Source organism: Eptatretus burgeri, chromosome 2 (assembly GCF_056783735.1).
Source record: "Eptatretus burgeri isolate ZD-2024b chromosome 2, Ebu_testis_v1, whole genome shotgun sequence".
In the NCBI taxonomy this organism is placed as follows: Eukaryota; Metazoa; Chordata; class Myxini; order Myxiniformes; family Myxinidae; genus Eptatretus; species Eptatretus burgeri.
In genome coordinates, this window is record NC_140962.1 from 15,421,532 (window position 1) to 15,443,225 (window position 21,694).

Consider the following 21,694-nt stretch of genomic DNA (forward strand, 5'->3'; position numbering starts at 1 on the left):
ATGTAATTCTGGTAAATACTGTACTCTCATGACGGTACAAGGATCACTCCATTCTCAACCTTGCCCCCACTACTACTCGCTCCCCCCCGCCCCCTCACCAGAACACTCTGACCCACAAGTGATCCCCTTCATATTCACACAAAACGACTGTGCTCCAGCAGTTAACACCTTACTACTGCTTGTTATAAAGGACTGTTTAGCTATCTACTGCTTGGAGTCGATGCTTTGAAGAAATACACATGAAATATAGAGGGAAGGGCGAGAACGCATTCTGATCATTCCAGATTGACGCGCCTGTGACAACCTGTGCCGACCTGCGTATCAGCTCAGCTTCGAGTAGCCAAAAAGATTGTGCAATCTTGGATAACAAGGGAAAAACAAAATCTTCTCAATCTTTTTAGGGGGGAAAAAAGAGCTCTGGTGTGATGCTTTATTTACCACCGAATTGCCATGTTTTTCAAGTACTTCACTCCTGAACTGAAACTGTGTGCGTGCGTGCGTACACACATACATACATGCGCTTTCATAGTGGCAAGGAGTCTATTGTGCCTGAAGCCTGCAAAACGTTGCCTGAGACCGGGTCTGCTCTTGCTTTTTTGCTCAAATTGGTGGAGTCGATTGAGATATTACTTTTGGTTGAAAGCGCCTTCTTGTTAAAAATTTTTTTTTAATGTACACGACCGGTCAAAAGTTTAAGAACACCCCCATTTTTCCAGTTTTTACTGAAATTTAAGCAATTTAATGTTTCAATGTACTCTGAAATTAAAGCATAGAACAAATAAACAATTGCAGATAAAAAAAAGAAATCATGGAATCGTTTTGTTGAACAAAATTTAATCTAAATTTTTACTCATCAAAGTAGCCACTTTTTGCAGATAAAACATCCGAACATACTCGTGGCATTCTTTCCACAATGGAGATCAAATATTGTTCGGAAAGTTCTTCCCAACACTGTTGCAGAAGTTCCCACAAATGTGTTGCACTTGTCGGTTGCTTTGCTTTCACCCTTCGGTCCAGTTCATCCCAAACCAGCTCGATGGGGTTTAAGTCTGGAGACTGTGCTGGCCATTCCATGATTTGAAGCCGACTGTCTTGTGCTTTTCTTTGAAGGTAGTTCTGACATCGCCTGGAGGTATGTTTTGGGTTGTTATCTTGCTGGAGGGTGAACCCCTGACCAACTCGGCGTAGACCAGAGGGTATTGCATGACGCTGCAAAATGCTATGGTAGCCCTTTTGGTTCAGGGTGCCAGTCATTCTGTGCAAGTCGCTGACTCTGGATCCAGCAAAAGTACCCCAGATCATCACGCTTCCTCCATGATTTACAGTTGGTGTCACACACTGAGGAACCATCCTTTCGCCTACTCGACGGTGTACAAAAACCCTACGTGATGAACCGAAGATTTCAAATTTTGATTCATCGGTCCAGAAGACCTTCTTCCAGTTTTCAGTAGTCCACTGGCGGTGCTTCATGGCCCAGGAAAGCCTCTTTTTCTTATTTTACCATCTTAGCAATGGCTTTCTTACTGCCACTCGACCTGTCAAACCTGCAGCTCGAAGTCTTCTCTTCACAGTTGAAACTGAGACTTCCTTACTTCGACCAGTGTTAAGCTGTGCTTGAAGCAGCTGTCCTGTGAGCCACCTATCACGCAAGCTGTTGTCTCTCAGAAACTTGTCTTCTGATTGTGTTGTGGCTTTGGATCTTCCAGACCTCTTCCTGTCGGTTTCCTCCAGTTTCCAAGTGCCTTTTGATGGTGTAGGAAAATGTACTCACTGACACCTTGGTTTGCTTTGCAATTTCTCTAAAGGAAAGAACTACACTTTTAAGGGTTATAATGGTCTGTCTGTCTTCCTTTGTTAATTGTCTTTTTCTCACCATTATGATAGCTATACACTACTTCCTGCAGTGCAGTATTGTCCAAATAATGCTTCAGAGGGTGTAGCAACACAGTCTGTTCCAACACTGTTTTTATACAGACAGAGGGTTTGTAACTAATTGACAAAAGTTGGGACACCTGTAGGAATTGTTTGCATCAACTTTCAAGGCTTGATTTTTTTTTATTTTTTTTTTGTATACCTTGGTCGAGGCTCGTATGAGAGCTAACACACAACTCACAGCAAGGAGGCATGAGACAAGAGGGGCGGGAGTGGAAGGGACAAAACAGTGGGGAACAGACATTAGGTGAACTGTGGAAGGGAGAGGGATGGGGATGGGACGGGGAACATGGCGAAGAGAAGATGGACATTTCAGGGACTTTCAGGAAGGAAAGCAGGAGAAATGAAGGAAGTGGGCTTGGGTGGATTATCGGGGGTAGAAAAGATCGAGGATTTGGATGGGGGAAGATAAGAGGTGGTGGTGAACAGCTGTTTTGAAAGCCTGGAGGGAAGAATGGGAAAGAATAGAGTGAGGAAGTTTATTCCAAAGGCGGGAAAAAAGAGGAATGAAAGAGTGAAGATGAGCAGTGATTCGTGATTTTGGTAGTTTTACCAGAAGGGGGTTGTTGGCGGACCTTGAGCGCCCTGTGGAAATGTGGTGGGGACAAATCGCAGAGAGAGCAGGGGGGGCAAGGCTGGAGAGGAGTCGGTAGAAGACAGAAAGACCACCGACCAACCTGCGGTGATTGAGTGAGAGGCCCAAAGACTCAGCTTCATTGCGGGAGATGCCGATGAATTTACTTCCATTGCTGCAGAACAGCTGCAGTTGCCAACCCATTACTTGTTCCCTGAAAAGGGCATTTTTTAACAACTCAAATTTACATTATTTTTCAGTTTTTGGTAACCTAAACTTTTCTTTTAGCAGCGTCTCGCGTAGCGAACGCTGCTCATAGAGAGCTCGGCGTTGTTGTTGTTGTTCTTCTTCTTCTTCTTCTTGTTCTTGTTCTTCTTGTGAAGACAAAACCTTAGTCTCTCGGACTCGGGTCTTGTATATACAAGATCCGGATCTCCTTAAATGCTAAGCACATGTACGCATCCTCACATAGATGGTGCCTTTTGAGAGCGTCTATCATGAACTTTTAAATATATTTGGACATTTGCTTTAAAGTTTCGAAAAGTTCACGTTACTATTTAAAGATTATTCCATTTATCGTATTGTAATTTCGTATAAATACATTATTTACTTCGTAAATACACGATATATCGTAAATACATTTTCACGCGTTTCGCTATTGGCTTAATCAAGGCACGTGACGAAATATCGGAAGTTTTTTTTTTTTTGTTTTTTTTTTAGCCGACAAAATCTTTCCGCTGCTCGTGGGCACATTTGTCCTTGTTAACTTCTGGCAGTTTACCACTTCGCTGTGTACCATTTCAGGTTATTCACTGGACTTGAACTGCTTAAATTTCAGTAAAAACTTTTGACCGGTAGTATGTATGTATGTGTATGTATGTATGTATGTATGTATATATATATATATATATATATATATATATATATATATATATATATATATATATATATATATATATATATATATATATATATATATATATATATATATATATATATATATATATATATATATCACACAAAACATACTCCTGTCCATAAAGTACTTGTGCAACTTTGAACATTTATAACTTTTGATGTGCACTTGACAGCAATAAACAATGAATGGTGCATAAAAGCATCGTTCATGAATTTTTTTTTTTTTTTTTTTTTTTCACTCAAAACAATTGAAAATTTTATGCTTCAACATAACCGCCATCTCTCATAATACATCGTTGAATCCGATTTTCCAACTTGTTGAAAACATTCTCCAGCTGCTGCTGATTAATTTCATGAATTGAATTTTTTGATCATAGTCCTACGTTCATCCAAATAATGTGCTTTTTATGAGGAAATAAAAGTTTTCCATAACCCCATAAAATGTGGTGTAATGGGGACAAGCCATGTGAACCGATGCGCATTTGGTCGACATCCACCGATCCACTTGGCTGTAAAACATCATTCAACTGGAAGAGCACTCTGCAGAGCGCAAACCTCCGCCCTGTAATTCCTGATCCACATCAACATATCTGGTCCAATGCATTTTTGAAATATCATGCCATCTATCGTTTTTGGCCCCATCTCTCAATGGTATAGAATCTCTCTTTAAAAATTCTAGTAGTCGGATCCGGATCTGGTTCTTCACCAAAATCTAATCAATTTGGCCTTGTTGCACACCTAATCTGTCCACAAAATTTCATCCGGATTTGTCCACAACTTTTTATGATATCCTGTACACAGACAGACAGACAAAAAGGGGGTGAAAACGTGCCTTCGGTGGCGGAGGTAATAACCGTCACACATTTGAAGCATAGTGGCAAGGAGCCAAGTCTTGCTGGTACAAAGTGATGTACGAGAGATTTCATTGTCATCGTGGGGAACCAAATGTGATAGTTGTGGTGGTTGACTTTACCACTAATTTGGTAGTTGCCTAATCAGAAAATGTCAAATCATCAAGAAATCCAGGGGTATTGGTTATTTAACAACATTAACATAAACACAGTTACGTGATTTACAAAGGATAAACATTTTTGTGTATGGGATTTGAACCTGCTTTCTCCGCATCATGAGCTAGGAACTCTGATGGGAACACAAACAGGCCAACTCTCAATCCCTCAAACAGGAATTTAATCTCTTTAGGTTTTTAATTATTAAGAGATGTAATAGGATTCCTGGAAAATTTGTACAGACGGAAGGTTTGAACGCTGGTGCGTGACTAGCCATCCGCGCTGTTTCGAACCTGCCTAAACCCGACCAAAGATAATCGTTTGAGCTTTCGAGAGTTGTAAAAAAATCTGATGGCATCCTGCGTGTTATGGAGGCAGAGGGGATGGGCGGTACGGTAAATAGAGAAATCCTCACCCTTCTATGAGTTTCAATCTTGCGTAGACAAAGAAAATGGGAAGCTTCTGAACTGAAACTTTAACCAAGCTTAATGTTCCGAACATGTGAGCTTCGCTTGAATATCCCGAATACTTGAGATTAGAATTGCCACACAGTGCTTTCATCTGTGCCCTTGGCTTGGTCCTCGTTTTAACTCGCGCTCGGCGTGCCTACCCTTCGCTTCGCTGATCTGGGTTTAATCAAAAGACAGCATGCTGTCCTGTACTCTACATATTGCCTGTCAACATGTGAATTTCAATGAAGATAAGTAAAAATATGAAAAAAAAGGATCTTTTAGAATATGCAGTTGCTGCTGCTGCTGCTGCTGCCATTTAGGATTAGAGAAAGTTAGATGTTATAAAGAAACAAGAACTGAAATTTTGGGGATAAGTGAACTTTAGATGGACATTTTCAATCTGTCAATTAGATGTTGTTATTCTTCTGGTCACAAAACTTGCAAAAGAAATTGAGTGTCAGTGATTTGCAATCAGAAGATGGCAGGGTCAGTCCTGGGATACAACCCAGTCAATGATAGGTCAATATCAGTGAGGTTGAAAGGACATCTAGTGAACACCATCATCATTCAGTTATATGCTTCAACTTCTACGGTGAAGAAAATGTGGTGGAGTTTTCATGGAAAGTTTCAGAAACTGGTAGAACAGGTGCCAAAAGGAGATATTTTAATTATGGGAGACTGGAATGAAAAATTTGGAGAAGCAGGAGCACCAGGGATTTCAGAAAAGCACGGACTTGGCATCCAAAATGAGCAAGGGAAGCGAATACTGGAGTTGTGTGTAGAGAATGATCTCTTGGTTAAAAACGCATCGTTCAAATTAGAACGGCACTCTGTGGAGGGCATACCTCCGCCAGGCTGAACTATTTACATTTTGTATCCCACTGACAGTCTGGATCTGCATCCGGACCTGAACCAAAATCTAATTGGCTTGTTCTTGTCACGTACCCAACTCATCCACCAAGTTTTGTCGTAATCTGTCAATTTTTTTTGAGATATCGTGCTATGTATTGTTTTTGGCCCCGTCTCTCAATGGTGAAGAATCACTTAAAAAAAAAAAAAAATTAAATTCTCTTATCTGGATCCGAATGTTCACCAAAATCGAAATGATTCATCCTTGGCAGACACCAAACTTGTCCATAACCTTTTGAGATATCCTGCTCACAGACAGACGGGTGAAAACATAACCTCTGTCCACCTTCGGTGGTGGAGGTAACAACCCAAGTACAGACTGCACACATGGACTTAACCTGATAGGTAACATCTAAATCAGATTGATGACATTATAATCAACAGAACATGGAGAACTGCTGTGCAATCTGCCAATACTCTGCCATGTGCAGACTGTGATACATATCGTGACCTCATTGTGGAAATTAATGTTTAAAGGAAAAAAAAAAAAAAAGTTTTGCAGAGCTTGACTTGATTGACAGAATGCCAGATGAATTGTGGCAAGGGATTTAAGACATTTTAAAAGAAGCCAAAAGCAAATAGAAGGAAGAAGGCTAAATGGCTGTCAGAAGATGCAATAAACATTGCAGACAGAAGTGGAGAGATGAAAACCAAAGGTACATCAAGAGGATAAATGCCGACTTCAAACGATAAGCTAGGAAAGGCAAAGATGAATAGAGATCAAGTGATAACAAAGCAGGAAAAACTAGAAGGGCACTCGTCGGAGCGTATACCTCCGCCACGTCATGCCTAATCCACGAGAACATTTTGAGCCCAATTCATTTTTGAAATATCGTGCTTTATATCGTTTTTGGCCCTATCTCTCAATGGTAAAGAATCATTTGAGAAATTATCGGATCCGGATTCGGATCTTCACTAAAATTGAATCAATTCATCATTGTTGGACACCCAACCTGCCCACCAAATTTCATCCGGATCTGTCAACAACTTTTTGAGATATCCTGCACACAGACAAACAAACAGACAGAAAGGTGTGAAAACACAACCTCCATCACCTTTGGTAGTGGAGGTAGCAAGATATCCTTTTTTTTTTTAAGATCAGAGAGGTCACAGGAAAGTTTAGGTCTCAGATTGGGATCCTAAAGAGGAGAACAAGAGAAAATTGGATAGAGAAACACAGGTGAAAGAAAGATGGAAGGACTACACTGATCCTATATACAAACGAGATAGCAACATGATGGCAACCTTCAAAGAAAAAGAATACGAGTGAGAACCAATAGTGATGTCATGTGAGGTACGTAGAGCTTTGAAGGAGCTGGGAAATGGAAAAGAACCAGGTGCCAACAAAATTCCAATACAAACCCTTTCGGTCGTTGGGGAGGAGGCAATCAAAACTTTAACAGTTATCCGTACACAGATCTGGAGCAGGATTGTATGGCCCAAAAGGTGGAAGCAGTCAGTTTACATACCATTTCCAAATATCGGGGAATGGATGTGGATTTTGCTGCGAGAAATGGAGAGATTGGAGCACCTGATGAGAGAGAGAGAGAGATAGAGATAGAGATAGAGATAGAGATAGAGATAGAGATATTTGTGATTGGAAAAAGGGGTCAGATAGGGGTTCATTCTCTCCCCATACTTGTTCAACCTGTATGGTGAGTACATCATGAGGAAATCAAACTTGGATGACATAGAAGCTGGAGATCGGATTTGAGGAAGATACATCAACAACCTAAGGTGTGCTGACAATATAATACCATCTGTTGGCAGAAGGTAATGACTACTTGATGAAATTGCTGAAGACAGTGAAGGATGAAGGTGAAAAGCTGGTCTTCATTTCAACCTAAAAAAAACTAAAATCTTGTCAACTGAGAAGATTGACGTGTTCGGATCGGAAGACTATCACGTGGAAATCGTGGAAAGTTTCATCTTCCTGGGTTCTGAGATTGAAGTGAGTGGAGTATGTGGAGGAGAAATGAAAAGACTGTTCGAATTGGGGAGAACAGCAATGTTAGGATTGACAAAGATCTTGAAAAACAAGGATGTGACCAAGCGAATCAAGAGCTGGCACCCTGCCTCGTACCTTGCTCAGCTTGATGCCATGGAAACCAAGGCCTTCAAGATCATTGGAATCTCCCGTGATGAAGCGGAATCTATGTGCCTATCACCGCAGACAGGTCGGTGGTCTCTGTCTTCTTTCGCTTCCTTTCCAGTCTTGCACCCTCTGCTCTTTCCGTACTTTGTCCCTCCCCCCCTCTCCATCCGGTTACTGCAGGGTGCACATGGTCCACCATCAACCCTCCTGGTGGAACTACCTAAATCCATAATCATTGCTCACCTCCACTCACTCATTCTGCTCTTTATTTACAAATTCTGTAAACAAATTTACAGTTTTTCCTTCCAGAGTTTCCTTATGTATCCATGATCCTGTCTACTCCATTGGTGCTTTCATTCCCCCTATTCCTCCACACACCCATTGTTTGTCCAAGTCTGCCTCTATCTTGTCCTTCAACTCCACTGTTGATGTCCCCCCCTTCTGTCTCTCTCTCCTGTTATATTTGTCATGATCTGTTCAGTGTACTGGCTCTTCCTGAATGCTCTGGTATTTTCAGTTGCAATTTATGGATGTGAGTCATGGACCGTGAAAACGAAAAAGAAAGGAAGGAGATTGACAGTTTTGAAATGTGGTGTTGGAGACTGATGTTAAAAATCCTATGGACGGCAAGAAGAACAAACAAAGCCGTGCTTGAGCAAATTGGACCACAACGTACATTGGAAGCACTGACGCCAAAACAGAAACTGTCATACTTTGGACACATCATGCATGCAGAAATCGACTACGCTGGAAGAGGCAAGACAGTACATGTGTCTGATGGACGGGGTTAAAGGCTGGAACCAAGCTGTCTCTGCCAGAGCTTGAGAAAGCAGTGCAGGATTGGGAGGTTTGGAGAAATCGGATCATGAATGTAACCAGAAGTTGGACACGACTTGACGAAACTAGATAACTCGATAAGCTGTCGTCGTGGCTGTGGTGGTCATTGTTTGCGTGCTTCTTCTGTGTCCGTCACACTTTACTCTGAAGTGTTCCTGCTGCGTCATACTGTTGGAACCACTACATTCAAACTCCATGTGCTGCTTCTTCCATCTCTGAACCATGGGCTTTTAAAACAGACATTTTTATTTTTATTTATTTGTATGCAGCCCGTGGCTGCCTGGCTGCATCATTTTCTATGGGCAGGGCTGTGCCGCTGATGCAAATCCCCTGTCAACGGCAAGCTGGTACTCCTTGCGCCGACCTCACAGAAGAATGACGGGCTGAGTCAAGCACTCCGAAGACCTGGTGTTAATTCAACGGCACGACAGGAGCGTGAACTCAAGACCCTGAGATATTACGTCAGCCACCCTCACCATTAAGCCAACACCAGGCTTGACATTTTCATGACTTAAACAGACTAATTTTTGTTTCAAGTAAATCGTTTGTTCGCTTTCCAACATGTGGACGGATGCTTCTGGAATGATCCAATATAAAATTTTGAGTAAAAAAAAAATAAATCTTCTGTTTTCACCCCTGTGACCCAAAGTCTTGACTCTCCCCCCTCCCACCCCTACCCCCACTGTGGCATGAACTGGTGGTCAAATCCAAAAAATCGTTTTATCTTTCATTTGTCCCCCAATGTCGATTGTATTTTCACAGTTTCATTTATTTTTAATGTTTAAAAGTGTTCCCGTAATTGCTTTTTTGGTATTTGAACTTTTGACCCCACGACAGGGGACGAGGCCAAAAATGATACTGCTCTCACACTATGGAGCCATTACAATATCCCCCTCCCCACCCCCCTCTCTTTTATTGTTATTTTTTTAAATAAACGTGGGGATAATGATCGCGTATGTAATAAATCGATGCATCTATCTATAATTCCAGCTGTGTGTGTGTGTGTGTGTGTGTGTGTGTGTGTGTGTGTGTGTGTGTGTGTGTGTGTGTGTGTGTGTGTGTGTGTGTGTGTGTGTGTGTGTGTGTGTGTGTGTGTGACCCCTGTTTCTTGACAACCACTGGTCCGACCTAATTGAAACTTGCCAGGTATATTGCTGGGGACCTGAGTATGTGCCTTTTCAAGGTTTGATATTAATCGGACAAGTGCTTACCAAGTTATGGCCATTTATTTACCAAACCAATGACAAGACACGTTGCTGCGTAGGCATGGCCGATGGGGAAAGCACGCCTTGGTTACCGTGGTGTAGGAGTGGCAATGGTCAATGGCAGCGAATGTCATGGCAAGCAAGGACAGGAGGTAAACTTGATTTTAATTTTGATTTTAATTAACTGTGTGTGTGTAAGTATCACAGCAGTTGTTACTTCAATGCAAGCGATAATTTGTGGAATGCATGTGAACATTCCGTACAGGCACGCACCACTTCCGGAGAGTGATGGCTTCATGTATTCTAATAATTTCTCGATTTCTTATGCGCATTTATAGATAAACACAATGCCCCAATGCAGCCGTCGTTTACGAGGGCGAAAGAATGGACTGTGTAGTTGTTTGAAAGTTTTTTTTTTGTTTGTTTTTTTTTTTGGTTTGCACGTACGGGCACGCGAGGGCGAAGGAACGGCCTGTGTAGTTGTTTGAAAGTTTTTTGTTTTTTTGGTTTGCACGTACGGGCACGCGAGGGCGAAGGAATGGCCTATGTAGTTGTTTCTGGCACGCGGTTTGAAAGTTTTTTTTTTTTTGTTTGTTATTTCACTTACGGCCACGCACGTATGGGCACGTACTGGTAACTTGAATGTCACAAGTATTCTCTACTCCCTGAGGGCACAGATCTGATGGACCCTGATATGAGATGAACATAGACTAAAACGTATTGTGTTCAGTTTCTTTAAGCCTTCCCCAACAGCGACGGGGATGTAAGGGATTGTGGAGAGAGCAAAATATGTTGACAAGTCAGCAAAGGCGGTTAAAATAATTGGGAGATGAGGTTCGGGGGTGAAGGAAGAGTCCCCCAGGCGTTCACCCTGAGCCGAGACTGATATGATTGTGTGGGATCTCTGTGTGCCCCTTCTCCCTTGGGAATCTCAGGTCTTGTTAGTTGTGGGCAGTGGTGCTAACAGCATGTTCCAACAAAAACAACAACTACTTTTCAACACGTTCTTATTGGTCTGCCTTTCTTCACTGCACCAACTCCCTGTTCTCTCTCTCTCTCTCTCTCTCTCTCTCTCTCTCTCTCTCTTTCTCTTTCTCTTTCTCTCTCTCTCTCTCTCTCTCTCTCTCTCTCTCTCTCTCTCTCTCTCTCTCTCTCTCTCTTTCTCTTTCTTTCTCTTTCTTTTCTTTCTTTCTTTCTCTTTCTCTTTCTTTCTTTCTTTCTTTCTTTCTTTCTCTTTCTTTCTTTCTTTCTTTCTTTCTTTCTTTTCTTTCTTTCTTTCTTTCTTTCTTTCTTTCTTTCTTTCTTTCTTTCTTTCTTTCTTTCTTTCTTTCTTTCCCACTCCACTCCACTCCACTCCACTCCACTCCACTCCACTCCACTCCACTCCCACAGTGCCGATTTGTACAATTTATAGGCATGAAGGAGAAAAGAATACTGACCCATCATGCAGCGTTATCCCTTCATAGAAAACCTGGCACATTGCTTCCTCGGTGGCAAACGGTGCTGTGCTTGGGTTGGGGATGAGGGGAGTTGTCATTAAAATGGAAGGAAAAGGGATAAACAAATGTTTGTGAACTTTTGAGTTTACTTCGATTATACGAACCCAGCAAACTTTGACACCAGATTCATTTTCGTATAAATATACGCGTGCATAATCATCTAAATACCTTACACCAGCCTATGAGAAACCTTCCCGTACCCCCCCCCCTTTCTCCGCAATGCATATGTGTCCACACAAACCTTGAAATATGTCCATCGCAGCAATTCATGCCTTTCTGCCACAATGAGACGGACGCGGCTGAGTATGAAATGATGAGTACATGTTTTGGCGCCGTCTGAATCGACACCATTCTTTCCCAATGTTGCTGGATTTCTGCTCTATGACAAAATTTGGCGAGCGCATTTTGCACACCGATGATCTTTGTACCCGATGGTTGAGAGGAATCTCCAGCCACACCCCTGGAATTGGCAGTGACCAGTTAGTGTGTGTAATGTGTGCTTGGTGTCGAACAGAGTGTTACTTCCCGGCACAGCATGTCTGTGGTACCTATCCTAAAATAATATACTTGGGAATCACGTCATCGCTCATATTTGCCACATGACCAAACCATCTCGGCCTGCATTTCATGAGGATTCAAAGTTTTGTTTTTTTTTCCTCATTTCGCTGCATTATCTGCTTTATTTATCGTGCTCTGGTGATGCCAATAATATATTGCATGCGTGTATATTATCAAAGGCCTCAAGCTTCTTGCTACTCCTGCCCCTGTTGATCCATGTCTCTGGTCCATACAGAAGCACCCCGAAGACTACAGATATGTAGACTAACACCTTTGTGGTCACTGAAAGGTGACTGTCATTAATGACAGTCTTATCCATACATCCATCCATTGGGACCATACTCTGTGCAGAGCGTTGTTGCTGCCTAAGCAGTCTCCTTGGTTATTGGACACAATCCTGGGCGGATCGCCACTCTGACACAGTATACCAGCAAGCTGGCACTCATTTTGCCGACTTCGGAAGGATGACAGGCAGAGTCAACCCCACCTGGTATTAATTCAACAGCTGAGCGGGATTTGGACTCAGGATCCAAAGATCCCAAGCCCACCACTCTAACCATAAAGCCAACACCAGGCGTACAGTCTTATGTAGTACTTCAAAAGCTCTTGTAGCATGTCAACCTCTCTCTGTCACCACACCTTCACTCATGATTATGATTGCTCCAACATGCATAAATCAGCGATCGCATCAATGGTTCCAATAAGTGCCATATCGGTCTCTACCAGCCCTTCCCCAGCCACCATCAGCTTGGTCTTTGGCACTCACTGTCAATATCTATTGAGATGTCGCACTGAGAAGCACCTTCACCATACCTGTTCCATGTCAGTTCATGAGTTCCTAATTAGATTTGCATGCGCACACGCACCCAACAAAAAGTGGTGAACAAAGCTTCAGCATACAAGATGGTTGAACCCATTAACCAAACTGGAAGACTTTGCTTTACTCAGTGTGCAAGTGGCCAAAGTCGTGCTCCAGAGACTTGCAAACTTTCTGTGGGTGAGCATTCAAGGGATTTCCTATTTACCAAGAGAATGGATAGAGGAGGGTTTCAGCTACGATTGAGACTTGTTTTTTTTTGCATCAATGTATATCGTCGTATTACCGTGTGTGCCATCAATGATTGTGTCATGCTCATCAACTGACAATAGGCGGGTTATTTGTGGGAGCCTGGCCAAGTCCCAAATTCCTACCTGAAACTGCCAGTGGTAGGAAGTCTAATCTTTTTGGATATTCCTTGAAAGCGGGTTTCACTTCTTTCTCTCTCAGAGTATGGTTGCTCTGCGTGTGTGGGCAGCAGCTCGTACACTACAAACAAATTTGTGTACCCAGATGTTTGCACGTCCCGTGTCTGTGACCAACTTCAGCCATGAATGGCAACGACACAGTCCAATATTTAATTTAATATTATCCCGTTGTTTTAGTTACCCAGCTTTTGTAGAGCACCTGCTTATACGTGCTTCACCATGTAGGTAATTTATTTGGCACAAGCCAGTGTTGGTGCACAGGCAGACCATCTCGGTCCCCTGGTGTCGGTGCTCAATCGTGAGCTATTTGAAAATTTAAGCTATTAAATATGTTATTGTTGGCACAGTCTTGTTTTCCAGAGCACCGTGCATGTTTTATTCTGGCCTATTTTGTTATACTTAACTTAATTGCTCCAGTGATACAGGCTGATTAATGTCTGACTCAATTTTTATTTTGCAACCTTTTTTATTTTTAATATTTTTAATGGCATCTTCTGTTGTGGATTTGTCCAACAAAGTACATTGTGATATTTTAATGATGCCTTATGTTGTGAGCAGCCAATCCGGCCCGACAGGTTCTGATGTCGTGGATTAAATTTTTTTTTTTTAAACTCTCCAGCCCCACTCACAAATAATCCTCCTTTTTTTTCTTCTTCTTTAAAAAAAAAAAAAATTCTGCAATTTTAACTTCTTTTCTTGCATTTCATTTTTCTCGGGCATGCTCTCGGTTTTCATTTGAAGCTTTGTTTTTGCAACTTTGAACTTTTATAACTTTTGACATACACATGATGGAAATTGGAAACAAACTCTAAATGTCAGATTAAAGCACAATTCATGAAGTTTTTTTTTTTGTTGTTTGTTTATTACTTCTGCCACCGAAGGTGAAGGAGGTTATGTTTTCACCCCTTTGTTGGGTCGCCGAAATAGGTGACCCTTATTGTCAGTAATTCTGTCTGTTTGTTTGGATGTTTGTTCGTTTGTCATCAGCATAATTGGTAGTAAACGTGGGTGGATTTTGAAAATCTCTGGTGGTAGGTACATCTTATGACCTAGTGCTTTGGAAATTGTGATGGTTGCTCGGGACGCTTTGGTTCCCCAGCAACAACTGAAACACCTTCAAAATCGGTACCGTTCACGCGAAATCAATTCTGAAAGCCATTATCCCACGAAGGGTTATGAAATTTAGCACGAATGATCTACAGGTGATGCTCTATCAAATATATTCCGGTTTTTGTGATATATGGAATACTTTACCCGCAGCGCCCCCTACAATTAGGGTATGCGTGAAAATTGGTGAAAATTGAAGGCCCCCTAGCGTGGCAATGCATTGCCTGGCACTGATAGGACTTGTTATGAGACAAGTGTTGGTCACCATGGGTCGGAACTACTGTGAACCAGAATAGCACTGTTTCCTGACTTTGCAAGAAGTTGTGGAATTAGTGGCTGGTTTATGGTGTAAGCGCCCACAGACTCTTCGCTGGACTTGGTATTCCAATGCTGGTGGTGTGGCAAAGGAGATTGACCATGTGCTCATTGATGGTTGCTGGAGGATGATCCAGAACTGCAGGGTCTACCGGATTGCTCAGTTCCTTAATACCGACCACAGGCTTGTGGTGGCAACTCTGAAGTTGCAGCTTAAATCCAGGAGAATGGTGCCATCCCAGCCTAGGCTAGTTGTTGGCACGCTCAAGGATGAGAGGGTCGCTGAGGAGTTTGCAAACAGGCTGAGTGGACACTTGGGGGGTCTGGGTGCTTTGGGAAATCCTGAAGAGTTGTGGAGTGCCTTCAAGACCACCTTCCTTGATGTTGCCGGTGAATGTCTGGGAACTCACTGTAGGGCGAAGAAGAATTTTGTCTCAAGGTGGACCGAGAGGTTCTTCTTCGTTCCCCTCTCCGAACGAGTCTCCGCCCAGTGCCCTGGGAGGAGCAGTCGGCTGGGAGGTGAGCGAGTGCCGGGAAGGCAACAAAGAAACGACCCATGTCGAGTCGGGTGATCGGCAGTAGGAGAAACTGCATGAGAGTTTTGCGATCGGTTTTTGTAAAGAGCGAGCCGAAAGAAAGGCAAGGAAGGCACTGAATGAGGTCAGTCTGCCTTCTGCTGGAGAGAAACGACGAGTGGGAATCGCGATCGGCTGTGTAAGGGACGTCTGTGTCTGTGTGCGATCTGCTTCGTGAAAGAGGCAAGAGAGGCTGCTAGAGTCGAGTCTACGATCTGCTTCGTGAAAGAGGCAGGAGGGAACTGCATGAGGGGAGTCTGCGATCGACTTTTATGAGGAGGTCCTCGACACATTTGTTGATCCGCCTGCGGAGCCCAAACCACAATTTGGCCTTGTCTGGTGAACAAGCCAGTCCTGGATTTGTATACTGGACCTTGTGAAGGGCCAGCTGGAGCACACATGGACCTTCCGCTCTGGTACCGTCGACCTTACGGGGGCTGAACGTGCTGAGGCTGTGTGTGTGGGCGGTGCGACAAAAGGAGGACGACGCCGCTATTTTGCCACGCGGCGTGTTTGAGCTTAGTTGCTCGAATCCGTGGACATCGGCTTGTCATGAGCCACATTCGGGCCTTTGACACTTTTCCTCTTGTCCATGGAGCATCACCAAGTACTCTGTGTCTTGTCTGCATGCTATCCGTGTCTTGTCTGTATGTTGTCTCAGGTTTATTTTGCTAGGGTCCCCTTCGAAACCCGTAATCCGTAGCTCCCTAGTTAAGAACGGGTTATAGATTGATTATAACATTGTCGTGCATGCTTGCTTGTGTTGTGTTCCCCGATGTGTCCCCAATAAATCTGGCTGATTCGTATGAAGTTGCCGCTTTGGGTTTGTTCGTGCCGTGCTGAGAAACAATTCACTCGATTGGTATATAAAACCAAAATGGTTACAGACTGGCAGAATTCGCTCGGTCTCTGACAAAACCAGTCTGTAACCGGGGTCTATTCGCCCAACTGATAAGGTCCATGTGTACGTTGGTATCGCGATTTGAGGCGCGTGACCCGAGGCCTGTGCCGAACCAGCCGGTGTTATAACCCCGGAGACGGCGGTGCTGTTAAGTGACGCCGAATGTTCAACATTTGGCTGTCGAGAGTAGGGTGCGAGCCCCATCACTCGCCACCGCTGAATCCTTAACACAACCTTATGTTATGCACATTACCTCCTAGTTTTAATGGTGAACAAAAGCCGTGGATTACGTCTTGCATGGTAAAAACTTCATATTCCACAGTTAACAAAAGCCTGCCTGCCACCCAGACCTCTGTTCCCACTTTGAATGCAAAGCAAAAAAAAAAAACAGAAGGTATATGCTGGTAGTGGACAAAAAAAATGGAAACAGCTGGGTGAACGATGGACACCTCACAACAATTTCCAGACAGGTGTGGCTCACGTGTTCATTAAGCATATAACATCCCAGCATGATTAGGGTCGTGTATAAAAATGCTGCATAGGCCTCGTTGCCGATCATTATGGCTAGCATGGCTGCAAAAGGAGAACTCATTGACTTTGAAAGAGGGGTGATTGTTGGGGTGCGTTTTGCAGGAGCTTCAATGACAATGACAAAGACAGATCAACTTGCTTGTGTTTTACGAGCAACGGTGTCTAAGTTGATGGCGGCATCAAACTCCAACGGAAAGATATCATCAGCAAAGGGCAAACAGTGGGCGGAAGCGCGTACTCCAGGATCGTGACATCCGTGCATTAATTTGATGTGCAAGGCAAAGCAGGCAGATAACTGCAGATCAATTGACTAAGTTTCAACCTGGGGTGCGAGCAGCCAGTTTCATCAAAAATGGTCCGCCAAGAACTCGACAGAGCAGGATACCATAGTCGGGTTACAGTGCACAAACCGCTCATCACACCTGCCAATGCACATTTGCGAGTCCAGTGGTTGAAAGAGCACAGGCAATGGACTACCGAGCAGTGGAGAAATGTGATATGGTCAGATGAATTATCCTTCACCATGTTCTCGCCAGACGGATGAGTGCATGTGTGGTGCCAACCTAAAGAACTCGATAACCCTGAGTGCTTGGTTCAAACGGTGAAGGGTTCTGGTGGTTTTGTAATGTTAAACAGGTGCGAGTTGATTGACTTTCTCGTGGAAGAATGGTGCCACATCCCTCCTGCCAAATTCCAGACGATGGTGGCCTCTTTGCCATACTGGCTGCATGTGGTGGCCCAATATCATATTAAGTGACTACATTGGTGTTTCCATTTTTTTTGTCCACAACCTGTATATATAAAATTTCTTCTATTGAGTAATGGAGACTTGTGGAGGAGCTAAATGACTGAGGACAGCAGGGTCATCGACTGGCAGATGATCAAAGGGGACCAGGGAGATAGAGACTGCACATGAGTGCTATAAATGCATGGGTTCAATGGGTGGGTGATCAGCAATGGTGAAAGAGAACAGAGGTGGGTATGGGAGAGTGAGCATGAGGCAGGTGATGAACTGGAGAGAGGGGCACAAGACAACATGGAGAATGGAGGTGAGTGTTCAAAGAAGAGGGAGGGTAACCAAGTGTATGATTATAACCTCTTAATTCCAGCCATTAACTATTTATATCGGACTTGGTAGAGAAAAGTTAATTATGGTTTTTACTGCTTGGAAGGTATCTGTCTTGTACATGACTACATTTTTACGATGTTTTCTGCTGAAGGATTGTATGGCTTCCAAGCTATGTTTTAAAGCTATGGTACTTTTTTGCAGAAGGATGTGTTTGCATCCACCATATGTGAGCAATCCATCAAGGTGTGAACCTAACCCAGACAGATATTGATACTGTTTCCATCGATGGAAGCTTGTGAATGTACACATGGGAATTGCTTTTTTTATGTGTGACAGGATCTTTCTGTGATCACGGAAGCTCAGAGGCTGCAGCAGTTGAGAGAGAGGGTGGAAAGCCAGGAGGCCAAGATCAGAAAGTTGCGGAGCATGCGTGGACTCCCAGAACACCCCAAAGTGTTGAACCATAACTTGCGTGGGTTCAGCATTACATACATGCTGGTAGTACAGAAGAGTGCTGTGGTGGTAGAGGATTATGATAATGCTGTAGCAGTGGGGGATGATAATGTTGATGTGGAGGATGATTCATGTTTATGTGGATGATTACGCTGAAGTGGAGGACGACGAAGATGATTGTTGTGATGTTGAAGTGGAGGATTATGAGGATGAGGTTGAGGTGGAGGATTATGATGAAGTAGTGGAGGAGGATGATATGGTTGTGGTGAGCATTGATGAGGAGGAAAGGGATGTTGTTCTGGAGTACAGATGCTTGTGTGGGTGATGGGGGGGGGGGGGGTGGAGTTAATCGTTTGTACAGCAAGTTAGGTCAACCAACTTAAAGATGAGATGCCATATTAATATATTACCAAACGCTTCATTGTGATCCCAGAATCCATCCCCGTTAAAAGCACATCTGAATTGTCTGTGCTGATCATGAACCTCAATTTTAGCATGTTTATCACCTTTAGTTGCAGAACTTTCAACAATGAATGGATTTCTTGCTGAGAAGCAGCGTGAGTTGGCTGCGGCTGTCACGCGAGTTGATGAGCTGACGAAGCAGCTCGAGAGTGTACGGAGTGGCAGACCCGATGGCCATCAACTGGGACTTGGACGACAGCTGGCCTCCGCTGTGCTTGACCTTGACCGGCTGTATCGAGAGCTGCAGGTCTGATGCTCAGCAGTACTTCATTATTATTATTATTTAAAAAAAAAATGCTTTCTTCTCTCTGTAATAACAACGGTGTATTTACAGCATTTTAACCTTTGAAATGAACATGGAGGTATTTGTTAAATCTCACCAAAAAAAAGAAATAAAAGGAAACTCGTCAAAAGGTTAATGTACTGATATAGGCAGAGTGAAAAACGTATGAATATGGTATTTTTTAACAGTCATATTTGAATGTAAAGAGAAGAGAAAGGATCACGAGTCGTTATTGATGCTAACACCGGCTGATGTGAGATCAATTTTACAATGCAATACTCGTCTCTGTGAAGGCCACCGTTGGTCTGCGTCGGCAGACAAGATAAACAATCGATTTTATAAGTTAAAGCTAATAAGTGTGTTTACCACTCTGGAAAATGAGCGGTGGGTGATGCTTCGAGCATGTGTCCTTCTTCATGAAGTCTGCAAAGAAGTTAGGATGCTCTTCTTCTTTTCTTTCTTTCTATCTCTTATTTTTATTTATTTATATTTTTTGCTCTAATATCAGGCAAACACATGACATATCATTCATTCTCTTCATGGGCTAAACAAGTCCGCAAACCTATCGTTGGTAATTATTTTATAATATAAATTTCCAATCTCAATATGATTGGCTGAGGCCATGATGAGGATGAGGCACAAGGCCTGTTGTTTTCACATCACAAACAAGTCAGGAAGTAGCCTCTCTTTTTTTTTTTTTTTTTTTTTTTTTTTTTTTTTTTAACAACTTCCCTGAGAATCGAGCTCCTCGCTCTCTTTCTCGCTCGCTCGCTCTCTCTTTCTCGCTCGCTCTCTCTTTCTCGCTCGCTCTCTCTCTCTTTCTCGCTCGCTCTCTTTCTCGCTCGCTCTCTTTCTCGCTCGCTCTCTCTTTCTCGCTCGCTCTCTCTTTCTTGCTCGCTCTCTCTTTCTCGCTCTCTCTTTCCCGCTCGCTCTCTCTCTATTTCTCGCTCGCTCTCTCTCTTTCTCGCTCTCTCTCTCTTTCCCGCTCGCTCTCTCTATTTCTCGCTCGCTCTCTCTCTTTCTCGCTCGCTCTCTCTCTTTCTCGCTCTCTCTCTCTCTCTCTCTCTCTCCCGCTCTCTCTCTCTCTCTCTCTCTCTCTCTCTCTCTCTCGCTCTCTCTCTCTCTCTCTCTCTCTCGCTCTCTCTCTCTCTCTCTCTCTCTCTCTCTCTCTCTCTCTCTCTCTCTCTCTCTCTCTCTCTCTCTCTCTCTCTCTCTCTCTCTCTCTCTCTCTCTCTCTCTCTCTCTCTGTCTCTGTCTCTCTCTCTCTCTCTCTCTCTCTCTCTCTCTCTCTCTCTCTCTCTCTCTCTCGCTCTCTCTCTCTCTCTCTCTCTCTCTCGCTCTCTCTCTCTCTCTCTCTCTCTCTCTCTCTCTCTCTCTCTCTCTCTCTCTCTCTCTCTCTCTCTCTCTCTCGCTCGCTCTTTCTCTCTTTCTCGCTCGCTCTCTCTCTCTCTCTCTTTCTCGCTCTCTCTCTTACTCGCTCTCCCTCTCTCTCTCTCTCTCTCTATCGCTCTCTATCGCTCTCTATCGCTCTCTCTCTCTCTCGCTCTCTCTTTCTCGCTCTCTCTTTCTCGCTCTCTTCCCTCCAAGCCTACCCAGCTCCTTGAGGATACATACATTCTTCCAGGAACTGCCTCCTTTGTTCAACTCCCAAAATCCAGTCTTACTGTGCACCTCCACCTTTTTTGTTGCACTTTTCTTCCATTTGTGTAACCCCCTTCCAGAGACGGTTAAACTGCATTCGTCCCTCGCCAACTTGTCCCTCATCTCACCAACAATGGTGCATTATTGCCTCACCAGCAGTGCATCACCAACTAGTCTTCACCCCTCCTCCCCCCTACCCATCGTAACAAATTATTTAAGACTATAAATGGCATATTGTGTACTGAGCACATTATAAACACTTGCTTACCTCTGATCCGATATGGAACAAATTGTTTATTATATAAGACTTTATAATGTTTGTTGAGGCTCAAAGCTAATTGTAAATGGAGAGTAGCATAATACTGTGACAGGTGTTCATGTTGAATTTGAGTTTTGCACCTTGTGTAAAGATCGTCAGTATTCCATATGAGTAAAAAGACAAGGATATGACTCATGCAGGCTCTTAGATTCCAGATCGCTTCTTACACTTGTGATTCTTGGACCAGGACAATTTCAGACAGTGAGAATAATAAACTAAAAGGCCTTTGACATGTTCTGTTGATGGCATATGCTCAGGATTCAAATTTTGAGACCAAGAAAACTCAGCAAAATTGTAGATGAGTGAAATATAATTTTTGGGAAGTTTTACCTTTTGTATGTGGCCAAAAGGATCTTAGAATGTAAAGGAAAGTGACCAGCTTAAGGCAAAGGGGGATACCAAGGTTGCAGTGTACCGAGTAAGTGATAGCTCGTTGGAAAGGCAAGGAGAGAACCTGGAGCCCTTGTTTCACACTGAACTAGAAGGGCACTTGCTGGAGCGCATACCTCCGCCAGGCTGATTAGTTTACGTTTTGTATCCCACTAATAGGCCGGATCTGGATTCAGACCTGAATTAAACTTTAATTGGCTTGTTCCTGTCACCTAACCAACTCGTCCGCCAAGTTTCGTCCAAATCCGTCCATAACTTTTTGAGATATCGTGCTATATATCATTTTTGGCCCCATCACTCAATGGTGAAGAATTGCTTAAAAAAAAAAATTCTCAAATCCGGATCCGGATTCAGATCTTCTCCAAAATTGTATCAATTCTTCCTCATTGCATACCCAATCTGCCCACCAAGTTTCGT

At 43.3% G+C, this 21,694-nt stretch overlaps 1 protein-coding gene across 9 annotated transcripts in view; it reads left to right on the top strand.

The window, feature by feature from the left end:
- LOC147031472 (apoptosis-stimulating of p53 protein 1-like) overlaps positions 1-21,694 on the top strand; it is a 135,350-nt gene that overhangs the window by 25,056 nt on the left and 88,600 nt on the right. For all 9 annotated transcript variants that reach the window (XM_085863627.1, XM_085863670.1, XM_085863655.1 and 6 more), the window contains 2 exons: positions 18,066-18,201; positions 18,695-18,891. In XM_085863627.1, the coding sequence (XP_085719753.1) occupies positions 18,066-18,201; positions 18,695-18,891 (333 nt within the window). The remainder of the gene's footprint in view (positions 1-18,065; positions 18,202-18,694; positions 18,892-21,694) is intronic.